The 11,736-nt window shown below is 54.7% G+C and overlaps 1 protein-coding gene across 7 annotated transcripts in view; it reads left to right on the top strand.

Annotated features, from left to right (window-relative positions):
- CNTROB (centrobin, centriole duplication and spindle assembly protein) overlaps positions 1 to 10,303 on the top strand; it is a 25,432-nt gene extending 15,129 nt beyond the window's left edge. For 3 of the 7 annotated variants that reach the window (XM_040453311.1, XM_040453310.1, XM_040453314.1), the window contains 10 exons: positions 4,486 to 4,619; positions 5,150 to 5,275; positions 5,419 to 5,581; positions 6,710 to 6,968; positions 8,194 to 8,348; positions 8,601 to 8,664; positions 8,780 to 8,965; positions 9,051 to 9,183; positions 9,467 to 9,539; positions 9,762 to 10,303. In XM_040453311.1, coding sequence (XP_040309245.1) covers positions 4,486 to 4,619; positions 5,150 to 5,275; positions 5,419 to 5,581; positions 6,710 to 6,968; positions 8,194 to 8,348; positions 8,601 to 8,664; positions 8,780 to 8,965; positions 9,051 to 9,183; positions 9,467 to 9,539; positions 9,762 to 9,890 — 1,422 coding nt within the window. In that variant the 3' untranslated portion in view covers positions 9,891 to 10,303. Of the gene's footprint in view, positions 1 to 4,485; positions 4,620 to 5,149; positions 5,276 to 5,418; positions 5,582 to 6,709; positions 6,969 to 8,193; positions 8,349 to 8,550; positions 8,665 to 8,779; positions 8,966 to 9,050; positions 9,184 to 9,466; positions 9,540 to 9,761 lie in introns of those variants that run through there. The other 4 variants (XM_040453312.1, XM_040453313.1, XR_005784065.1 and 1 more) reach the window with 4 other exon arrangements.
- The last annotated feature ends 1,433 nt before the right edge of the window (positions 10,304 to 11,736 follow it).

Below are 11,736 nucleotides of genomic sequence, written 5' to 3'. Positions count from 1 at the left end.
TCCTTCCTTCCTTCCTTCCTTCCTTCCTTCCTTCCTTCCTTCCTTCCATTTTTGGTTTAATTTTAAGTAGGCTCCACACCCAGTATGGGGCTTGAACTCATGACCCTGAGATCAAGAGATGGACCCTCTACCGACTGAGCCATCCAGGTGCCCTGGGTTCTCTTTATTTCTGATCGTATGTTGGAACTTTGTATTTGAAAGATTGTGGGGATAAGTTGAGGTCTGCAGTGAAGATTTGCATTTGCTTCTACCTGAAAGACACTACAAAACCAGGATTTAAACCACATTTTAAAGGTTGGGATTGCTCTATGATTAAAGCTGAGCTTTACTTTCATACAGGCTGTTCCACTTCTGTTCACCTTCATCCTGAGGATGATACATACTGGAGTCTCAATTTATTGTGGGGAGGGTCTCCACTTAGATATCAACTTATATGGGCCTTGGCTTTTGACTTCTGTTCATGTGCTCTTGAAAGACAGTCCAGACCGGATAGGCAGATACCTCCAGGGCAAAAGTGACTGTCTACCCTGCTGGCTAACCTGGCTAGGCACCCATTTCCCTTTGCTTTGGCCTAGTAATTCCATGCTGGTACATCTTTGGTGCTTTTTATATATACATACGCACACATACATACATATACATACACACATATATGTACACACATGTATATGTATGTATACAGATACATGTACCCATATACATATATATGTATACGTGTGAATATGTACATATATATGTATATATATGTATATGTATATCTGTGTGTGTGTGTGTGTGTGTGTGTGTGTGTGTGTGTGTGAGTATACATACATATACACACATACTCTCTTGAACAACTTCCCCTGCCAGTATTAGGAATGTGAAGATCTCATGCCTGTCTTGTACTCTAAAGTAGCTTGTAAGGTTGGATTTCATATGTGTTTCTTTTCTTTTCTTCTTTTTTTTTTAATGTTTATTTACTTTTGAGAGAGCGACAGAGCGTGTTTGGGGGAGGGGCAGAGAGAGAGGGGGACATAGAATCCAAAGCATGTTCTAGGTTCTGAGCTGTCAGCACAGAGCCCCACATAGGGCTCGAATCCACGAACCCTGAGATCATGACCTGAGCTGAAGTTGGATTCAACTGACTGAGCCACCCAGGCGCCACTGTTTGTAAATTCTTACACATTAAAAAAAAATTTTTTTTTAGTGCTTATTTTTGAGAGACAGAGACAGACAGAATGCAAGCAGGGGAGGGGCAGAGAGAGAGAGAGACACAGAATCTGAAGCAGGCTCCAGGCTCTGAGCTGTCCATACAGAGCCCGACGTGGGGCTCGAACTCACAGACCGTGAGATCATGACCTGAGCTGAAGTCAGATGCCCAACCAACTGAGCCAGCCGGCTGCCCTCATATGTGTTTCCTGAATATTTGATATTTGACGGCCAATGTCGTTTCTTTAACGTTTATGGAAATATTTAGGCTTTCTGTTTCTTGAATTATTTTTGGCTTTTTCTTTCTGTATATCCATCTAGTCTAAACTTTCTAATTTATCGACTTAAAGTTGTACTTTATTTTTTTAACGTCCTTGGCATCTTTTCTACTCTTTCTTTCCTGATACTGCTCTCTTGTGTCATTTATCTCATCCTTTCTTTTTAAAATCATCTTTGTTGTAGTTGAATTGAATGAGTTTTCAGAGAATTAACTTTTTTCTTTGGTTTTATTCTGTTGTTGTTTTAAAAATCTTGTTGGGGCGCCTGGGTGGCGCAGTCGGTTAAGCGTCCGACTTCAGCCAGGTCACGATCTCGCGGTCCGTGAGTTCGAGCCCCGCGTCAGGCTCTGGGCTGATGGCTCGGAGCCTGGAGCCTGTTTCCGATTCTGTGTCTCCCTCTCTCTCTGCCCCTCCCCCGTTCATGCTCTGTCTCTCTCTGTCCCCAAAATAAATAAACGTTGAAAAAAAAATTTTTTTTTAAATCTTGTTAAGATGGATGCTTGCTTATTCTTTTCCAGTCTTTTCTAAATTTCTCTATGAGTATTCATTTAAGTGCATCCTACAACTTATCCTATATGGTATTTTCCTTACTGTTTGGTTCTGAATGATATTCAGATTTTTAAATATGATTTATTTTTGACCTCCTGGGTTATTTCCAAACATACAGGCTTTTTCTTTTTATATTTTATTGTTGATTTATAGGTTAACTTTGTGATTAGAGAGCATGGTCTTTTAAAAAAATTACGTATGTGTATTCCACACAGCTTTTTGTTTTGGAATATTTCTGTCTCAACGAAATGTTGCATGAATGGTATAACGAATGGCACTTAGATTCACCCATTGACATTTTACGATGTTTGTCTGTTGTCTGGTTCACTGTCCCTCTCTCTCCCTTCCTCCACCTCAGCACTGGAGAGTTTGTTGTAGACATGAGGGAATATATTAGTACAGATAGATAGACACTGTGATTTTTAAGAGTTTTATAACGTCTCAATGAATGGGTGAATCATAGTTTTCTTAAGCATTTTCCTTTTTTTTTTTAAATTTTTTTTTCAACATTTATTTATTTTTGGGACAGAGAGAGACAGAGCATGAATGGGGGAGGGGCAGAGAGAGAGGGAGACACAGAATCAGAAACCGGCTCCAGGCTCTGAGCCATCAGCCCAGAGCCCGACGCGGGGCTCGAACTCACGGACCACGAGATCGTGACCTGGCTGAAGTCGGACGCTTAACCGACTGCGCCACCCAGGCGCCCCAAGCATTTTCCTTTCTACGAGAAGTCTACATTGACTCTGGTTTTTTCACTATTAAGAGCAGCACTTCAGTGAACATTATTGCAAGTAGATGTTTGGCACCCCTTCTGTAGGATAGATTCCTTAAAGTGGAATTGTTGGCCCACAGGGAGTATATATCAAATTGTCCAATAGAAGAATTTAGGGGGGCACCTGGGTGGCTCAGTTGGTTGGGCGTCCGACTCTTGATTTTGGCTCAGGTCATGGTCTCAGGGTTGTGGAATCGAGCCCTGAGTCAGGCTCCACGCTGAGCGTGAAGCCTGCTCAAGATTCTGTCCCTCTCCCCTTCTTGCACTCACTTTGTCTCTCTCTAAAACAAAAATAAAAATCAGCTTGTAAGAAGGTAAGTTTTATACGATGTGGGGCTTTCTTCCCCACAATTTTTAAAAACTAAACACAGAAAAGAACGTGTGTTGTTGCGAAGGGTTGATGCAGAATTGGAAACTGGGAGAGGGGAGGGGGGTGGGCTGCAGGAAGACACGAGGGGCCGTGTAAGCCATCTCAAGCAGCCAGAACTTTATTCTTCAGGCCGTGGGGGGCATTTGGACGGTTTCAAACAAGGAGATAAATTGAGCCCATCTGTATTCTAGAATATTCACTCAGGCACAAAGTGGGAGATCTGCTGGGGCCGACGTGACTGAGGGTGGAGGGTAGAATAGATGTGAGGAGATCAGCGAGACGTGAAATCATACTGAATTACTGTAGTAGCGAGTGAGGAGTAAATTTGCTAGCGTTTAGGAAGTAGAATGGAACGAGCCGGTTGGAGGCGGAAAGAAGCAGGAAGGGGTCCGGGATGACTCTGGGTTGAGATGGCTTAGTTGTTTCGGTGGAGAGCCGTGCCACGAACTAAGGCACGAAATACATCCTAGGAGGGAAAGGACTGAGAGTGGAAAACCAAACGAGCTACATTTCGAATGTTTTATTTGGGGTGTATCCAAATACACATATTCAGTAGGCCTCTGTGTGAGTGGGCTTAAAGCCTGGAAGAAAGGCCCAACTAAAGACAGATTAGGAAGTGTTTTAGGGTAGAAACAGTAGCAAAAAATATGGCCTAGAGGCCACGTGTTTATTATTGACATGTGACCCGGAGCGTCAGCTGCTGTGTGGTCAGGAAGAAGACTGAGGACCTTTCTGGGCAGCTGGGGCCAAGGAGCAGTCAGAACGGGGTCACGGAGCTGTGGCGTCGGGAGCGTGGCTTCGGAAGGAAAGGTTGACGTGGGTGGTAGGTGTTCCAGAGATATCACCGGATGGGCTGAGACCCAACCTCTGTGGGACTTCGGAATTAGGTTCCTCGTCGTGAACAGCTGTGAGCGGAAATGAGGTTTCAGCGAGAGGGAGGAGGACTGTGAGGTGACAAACCAGAGACCATGCCGCAGCCTGATTGTGCTTTAGGAGGAGGGGACGGTGCCTCCTGCCGGGCGCCCGCTGAGCGTCAGGCCCTGGGCCGCCTCAGACACATGAGAGGTCTCGTCATCCTGCCCGACCTTTCTTTTCGTTACGTGTAGATTTTTCTGCCCACGGCCCTCTTGACTTGTGTGTGCCACGTGCGTGGTGTGGGAGGACCTCGTGGCCCAGGGAGGAAAGGGGTCCCCTTTGAGTCCTCGTGACAGAAGTCTTATTCTTTAGCCCTTGGGCATGTGAGGGGGGTGCCGGTCGGTGGGCTTTCTGTCACCTGGCGCCCTCCGTCCCGGGAACCGAGCCCTTGCCTCACCCTCCTTCACCACCAGGCCCGGTACGAGAGCCAGCGGGTCCAGCTGGAGTCCGACCTGGCCGTGCGGCTGGAGCAGCGGGTGACGGAGCGGCTGGCTCAGGCCCAGGAGAGCAGCCTGCGGCAGGTGGCCTCGCTGCGGGAACATCACAGGTGCGTGGCCCTCACCGGGTCCCCTGGTGGGTGACGTCACACGTCCATGTCCCCTGCGGTCCCTCTGCTGGCTCTGAGCCTGCTGGCTGCCATCGGGCCCGGACCGCGTGTGTCCGGGGCAGAGCTGCCGTCGGGTGTGCGGGGAGGGCGCGGGGGCCCATAACTGACGGGTGCGACAGATCTCCAGCCCCCTGGCCTTGGTGGGGACAGTGCCGAGCTGTGACCTGTGCCGTCTCCAGAGCTGCCCCGAGGCCTCGAACCTCCTCCTGTGCCAGATCCCTTCTCCCCTCCTGGATTTTTCTGGAAATGCCTCTTCAGTGAATCACCGTCCCGTAAATCTTCGCCGCGGCATCTGCTCCCGGGGTCCCCGTCCCAACACGCCAGCTCTGTCCTTCCCCCTTTCCCGAACCCACCATGCCTCGGCCGGGCCGGCCGGCTCTTGGCCTGTCACACGCACGCCTTCCGCCTTTTCTCCCTTGATGGCGTTCGTCTCCAGACTCAGTCCTCCTTCCTCCCCCTCGTCCCCCCAGGAAGCAGCTGCAGGACCTGAGTGGACAGCACCAGCAGGAGCTGTCCGCCCAGCTGGCTCAGTTCAAGGTGGAAATGGCGGAGCGCGAGGAGAGGCAGCAGCAGGTGGCGCAGGACTACGAGCTCAGGTACCGTCCCCGCCGGGTCCCTGCCAGCCCGGAGCCCGCTCCCCCCGCCCCGCCCCTGCAGGCCTGTGCGCGCTGCCACCGGACCCCCGCCGCCTGGCCTGCCGTCTCAGAGGCCGCGCGCCCCCCGTCCCGTCTCTCGTCAGGCTGGCCCGGGAGCAGGCGCGGGTGCGGGAGCTGCAGAGCGGCCAGCGGCGGCTGGAGGAGCAGCGCGCTGAGCTGGTGGAGCGGCTTCAGGCCATGCTGCAGGCCCACTGGGCAGAGGCCAGCCAGCTGCTCGGCGCCACCACCCTGCCCCCCGACCTCCCGGTACGCACGGCCCGCTCTCCCGCTGCTAAGTTCTGTCCTAGGGCCTGCCTGGGGGGAGGGGGACCCACCTGTGTACCTTCTCGAAGAGGAACTGCCTCCTCAGAGGTCTTTTTGCCACGGTCACGGCTCGCCCCTACTGGCCCCTCTCCTTGGGCACGGCTGTCTCCCCCCAGCCCGGGGGGGGGCGGGGGGGGGGGGGGTGAGTGGTACCTGCTACCAGTCCTGCCAGATGGCCGCTGAGTTATGACGCGAAGGGCCGAGAATTGTCGCCCAGTCTTGCCCCAGAGTAGGGGAAGGGGGGTCTCACCCCAGCCCTTCTTTCTTTTTTTCTTTTTTTTTTTTTTAATTTTTTTTAATGTTTATTTATTTTTGAGAGAGAGAGTGTGAGCAGGGGAGGGGGGCAGAGAGAGGGAGAATCCGAAGCAGGCTCCAGGCTCTGAGCTGTCAGCACAGAGCCTGACGTGGGGCTCGAACTCACAAACCGTGAGATCAGGACCTGAGCCGAAATCGAAATCGGACGCTTAACCGCCGGAGCCACCCAGGCGCCCCTCACCCCAAACCTTCTTATGTTGGCATCTCCTACTGCCTTCTCATAATTACGAGATTTTTATCTTTAAGCGAAAATATTTTTTGGAATAGACAATAATATGCACGTGGTAAAAACAGAAATCCAAACAGTTCAAGGAGGTGCACGGTGAAATGTAATCTCCATCCTGCCCTGCACCGCGGTCTCTGGGCACGCTCCGCTCTCCCCAGAAGCAGCCTCTGCTCCTGACTTGTGTGCACACCCCGCCCTCAGTGGGGGGCCTTCCCCACGTGGCTGTGCGACTTTTCATTTGACCACGTGTTTGTCGTGAACATCAAAGTCGTTTCCTGTATTCTGTTTCTACTCAGCAGTTCTCAAATACCGTTCATCCATGCCTTTGTGCAGGCATCTCCCTGAAGTCTCTAGAAATGGAAGTTTAAGGTCGAAAATACACATTTTTAACTTTGATAGAAATTTGTTAGACATTACCAAACCTCCTCTTATTTGGAATCTTAAGTTTGTAATCAAAGCGTCTGGGCCACATCTTGTCTCCTTAAATGCACAGGGCGTTGATCCTTGTTCTGTGTCTGTCTTGTGCCCAGGTCCCCACCACCAGCCCCTCCAGCCCTGGGCCTCAGGAGCCAGAGAAGGGCGAGAGGAGGCTCTGGACTCGGCCTCCCGTGGCCGTGGCCCTGAAGCCCGTGTTGCAGCAGAGCCGGGAAGCTGGGGCAGATCAGCCACCGCGGGTTCTCCGCAGCCCCTCCCCAGACCTGAGCCCCCTGCTGGGCCCCCCTTTCCAGAGCCAGCATTCCTTCCAGCCCCTGGAGCCAAAGCCGGGCCTCACTTCGTCTGTTACCTCTGGTAACGGGGGACAGAGTCACTGGGGTGCCCCCTGTACATGCACTGCCTGACTGGCTCCTCTGACCCAGCTCCCTGTCTGTCTGGGCGGGGCTTGAGTGCTTGGTTCCCCAGATGTCTCGGGGACCATAAGGTGCAAGGAGCCGAAATCCACTCAAGTTGGCTCAAATAAAGGGAGTGGGAACTCGCGGGGATCGGATGTCACTGGACTTCAGGAGAGCTGGTGTCGGGACCAGGGGCGTTCTCCAGGCTGATTTGGGGCCATCCGGGCCCTTGGCTCTGCCTCTCCCCGCACATCTTCCGCTGGTAGACCAGCACTCTCTCTCAGGTCTTGCTCTCATGACGTTGGTTCGCATGTGGGTTTGACCAGCTGTGACACTCCAGCCGATACTCTAGACCATCTTTTTTTTTTTTTTTAATTTTTAAATGTTTATTTATTTGGAGATAGAGTGTGTGCATATGCGTGTGAGTGAGTGGGGGAGGGTCAGAGAGAGCGAGAGAGAATCCGAAGCAGGCTCTGCACTGTCAGCACAGATCCTGACGTGGGACTCGAACCCACAAGCTATGAGATCATGACCTGAGCCGATACCAAGAGTCAGGCACAACCAACTGAGCCACCCGGGGGGGGGGGGGGGGCGGCCCTAGACAACCTTCTAGAGACCTCGGTGTCTCTGTTTCTTGGGTCCAGTTCAAGGAGAGGCGATCTGATGGGTTGGTGACCACTTCTTGGACTGGCTGACTTTGAATGTGGCTCTCCCTGGCTCAGTCAGCTGCGACTTGGCTGGATGGGGACGCTCTGCGTGGTGCAAACACGACCACCAGGTCGAGTGAAGAATGAGGGCTGAGTCACATCAGGATTTTAAATCCAAAAACTGTGTAACCATGATTAAAAAGAAGGAGGGCGTGTTCTGGTGAGGGGGACCAGAACATGTCTGTTAATCGTGAGCCATTCTGAGTATTGGTTTCTCTACGTCGAGGAGTTGACGGTGGGATTAATTCATTTAGAGCCTGAGCCCCACACCTCTCTCCTGTGTCCACGAACTCAGCTGTGCCACCTGCCAGTCGCCCCCAACTTTCTCTCTCCAGCTGTTCTAAACGTTGGTTGTCCTCCCCCAGCCGTGATGCCCTCTTACGTTACTGGGCCTCTTTCCTCGGGGGCATTTGGAGGGTTGACTTGTGGAGGAGTCCCCTCCCCGCACAACACACGCTGGGCCGGTTCGCTTTCCAGCCGGCGCTTTCTCTACCACCGGCGCCTTCCGCCCCGATCACCGTCCAGAGCGGCCGTTCCCTGAGGAAGGTCCTGGATCCGACGGGGACGGCTTCCTAAAGCCGGGGCTGCAGCCCCCTTCCCAGCTGGACGGCCTCAAACATTTTTTGCACCAGGTAAGCGAGGGCCCACCCATCCTACCTCGTTTCCTTCTCCCCTTCCTCGTTCTCTCTCCCCTCCAGGAGTCCAGGACGGTGGCTGCAGCCGCCTTTCGGGGCTGACAGCTTCTCTCGCGGGCTGTCTCGATTCCCATCGCCCGAGTTCTGGAAGGCGGCCATCCCTGGCCCTTTCTTCCCTCTGCCTCCCTCACATTCCCAGGGCTCTTTCTTCACCGGTCCCCAGGGAGCCTCACTGTCTTGTCCCCCCAGCTGCTGGAGATAGTACCGCAGAGCAGCGAGGCCCCCTCTGTTGAGCTGTTGCCCCCGAAGTCTGGTGAGTGGGGAAGGTGGGAGCCGCAGAGGCGCAAGAGCCTAAGGGAGGCGAGGCGATGGGGCTTTCTCGGCTCCTGCTCTGTTTCCCGAGCCCTGCGCCTCTTGCCTTTCGCTAGGCCCCCTGACTGTCCCGTCTTGGGAGGAGGCCCCGCAGGTGCCACACCTCCCGCCCCCAGTTCATAAGACTAAAGTGCCCCTGGCCGTGGCGTCCAGTCTCTTCCGGGCTCACGAGCTTCCCTCAAGCCATTCACAGAGCAGTGGCCTCCGGGCGGGCTCCCCAGAGCGCGATGAGCGGCCGGGAGGTGAGGAGGGAAGGTGCTGGCTGCGGGGGGCCTGGGGAGGCGGAGCGAGGGCCCTGGCGTGACGAGCGTCACTGATGCGCCTCAGGTGGGGACGGGCTCGCGCCCGCGCGGCAGCTGATGGACGTGTCGCAGCTGCTACGACTGTACCAAGCTCGGGGCTGGGGGGCTCTGCCCGCTGAGGACCTGCTGCTCTACCTGAAGAGGCAGGAACACGGCAGGTACCAGCCTGGAGGGAGGGGAGGAGGGTCAGACGGATGGAGCCTGGACCGGTGGGAGACGGCCCAGGCAGGGGAGGGAGGGTTGGGTGCTGTCCACCGAGAGGCATCTGTTCTCTTCCGGGGCAGCCGGTGCGGGCAAGCGGAGGCCCAGCCGTCCCCTCTGTTCCTCTGCGACTTGCTGCTCCCGCCACTGTTTGTTCTTCTTCCCGAGAGACTGGGGAATAGCTTTCCCTCCGATGTCGGGGAGCCCCCCCCCCGTCCTCACCCTCCATTTGTGCGGCAGGACGGACAGCCGAGGGGATAATGTCCCCAGAAGGAACACGGACTCCCGCTTGGGTGAGATCCCCCGGAAAGAGGTGAGGGAAAGTGAGGCGGGGGCGAGGGGCGTGCAAGGGCCCTCACCCACTGGTTCCTCCCCGGCCGGCTCCTTGTCTGTTGCCTCACCTCTGTTTCCTGTCTGTCTTCTGTAGTGTGTGGTCTCCCCTTGGCTGGCTGGCTGACTGTGGCCCTCTCCATGCACGGTGCCTTTCTGGGGTGGTGGGGAGGCTGACCCCCTTCTCTCCTCCCTCCCCTCCCAGATCCCCTCCCAGGCTCTCCCTCGCCGCCTGGCTGCTGCAGCCCCTAGGACAGACAAGCCTCCCGCACGCAGGAAGGGCGGGCACCCGGCCCCCAGCAGCACGAGGAGTCGGGGGGGCATCTGGAGATGAGCCCCTCGCCCTGTCTGCTCTTCTCCTAATAAATGTTCCAGAGTCTGTATTCGGGTCTCTGACTCCTCGGAATTTGACAAAATGGAGATTTTATAAGAAGCTACTTTGTAAAGTAACCTCATTCTATTTGAGTATGTTTTTTACATGTTCCACGTTTGTTTTCTCTTCGGGGGAAAAGACACGAACGCTTCGAAGAAAGCCCGCCTCTGGCTGGCTTTGAGAACACTCAGTGAGCTTAGGCCCGGCGTGTCACGAGCGGAGCATACAGGGTGATTGGCTGTGGTTGGGAGTGGAATTATGGATGATTCTAATTTTCTTCTTCAGACATTTCTATATTTTCCACATTTTCGAAAGCAAGTTTGTATTAATAATCAGAACAAACTTTTAATAAAAGAGTAAGTTAATTGTATGAAGAGTTTGAGGAAAAATTTGATTCGTGGGGAGGCTTTTGGCTTTGAGGAGCCGTGACCCTTGCGGACCGCGTTAGCAGGGTGCAGACTGACCGTGCGCTCCGGCTCCGGGAGGCGGGTTACAGACTAGACCGCGGGCCAGGAGGAAAAGCCACTCTCGCGAGACCTGCCGCCTCGTACTCCCCAAAGCGAGCAAAGAAACAATACTGAAGAGAAAAAAACGACAGGTACGTGCACCTGGGAGGCCCCGGCCTCACAGCACAAACCCTTAAGGGCACGGAGTAGAGTTGAGCTCAAGCTGCAGGACGACACCCAGGGCCCCGGCTGAGGGCGGCGAGGACAGCGGTTGCGGCCCTGCGGGGCTGGCCGCGCCCCCTGCGTGTGGAGGGCAGCGCTCACCGGGCCTGAGGGGCGCGAGGCCCTTCCCTCGGCCCCCGCGTCACTTGCTTGGCTGCAGAACCGACGTGAGCGCACACGATTCACCGTGTCGGTCAAAGGTGTGGGTCTTGTCCCCGCCGCCACCACGAAGTCACTGTAGCCCCCAGGGGAGGGGAAAGGAAGACAGACCGTGGTCCTCGCCCCGCCCTCCCCAACCCCCCCCGCCGCCCCCCCCCCCCCCCCCGGGGGAATGTTTGCTCCGCTGTTTTTTTACGCCAAGTGCATAAAACCAATTTGAACAAACTGTGATTTGTGCCACACCGTCGCCGCTGGGAGGAGGTGGTTCTGTGCCACTTTTCAAAGCTGGTAGGATGAACGCCTCACCTCACCTCACCTCGTTATCTCCTGGGTTCTGACCTGCCGCCATCAGCCGACGTGCCCCACATTTTTCTTGACGCGAGGGACGGTGTGGAGAATGTTGCCCAACTCTCCGGAACAAAATTAAGTCAGCACAGTGCTGACTTAGCCATTTTGTGAGCTAAATCTAGGAAAGACCACTTCCGTTTTTAAAAAGCTATATCGGACCCCCATTAAAAGCCTATTCCTGCACTGAAGGCCAGCAAGGAGGCCGGGTAGGAGAAGACCCACAGACAGGCAGCCCCCCACCTTTTCCTTCCATAATCATCTCGGGAATATTCCGAGATGCGGAAAATGAGAGACTCTGCAAGTTCTAGAAAAGCCCACGTGCAGGGGAGGCGGGTGCAGCCTCTCACGCGGGTTTCGCTTAGTGTGGACGGCATGTGACGTGGGACCTTGTCTCCTGAGAACTCCCACGGCCCCGTGAGGGTGGGGCGGGGGTTCTGGTGGTGGAACAGGCCGGGGTGAAGGCTGAGCTACCCCAACGGCCCCAGGGGTGCACTGGCTCTGGGGCAAAGCGTATCTGCCTGGTAACCGCCCGGAGCAGCGGGGTGGTCCTGCTCCTTGTGGTCACCCGGGGTCGCCGGTTCTTTGGTCTCCTCGCTCTCACCAGGTCAGCGTCCACGGTTGTGCGCTTGAAG

This window comes from Herpailurus yagouaroundi, unplaced genomic scaffold, assembly GCF_014898765.1.
Source record: "Herpailurus yagouaroundi ecotype Mexico unplaced genomic scaffold, PumYag 208, whole genome shotgun sequence".
Classification (NCBI taxonomy): Eukaryota; Metazoa; Chordata; class Mammalia; order Carnivora; family Felidae; genus Herpailurus; species Herpailurus yagouaroundi.
Note: the sequence above shows the minus strand (reverse complement) of the source record. Positions and strands in the feature narration are given on the sequence as shown.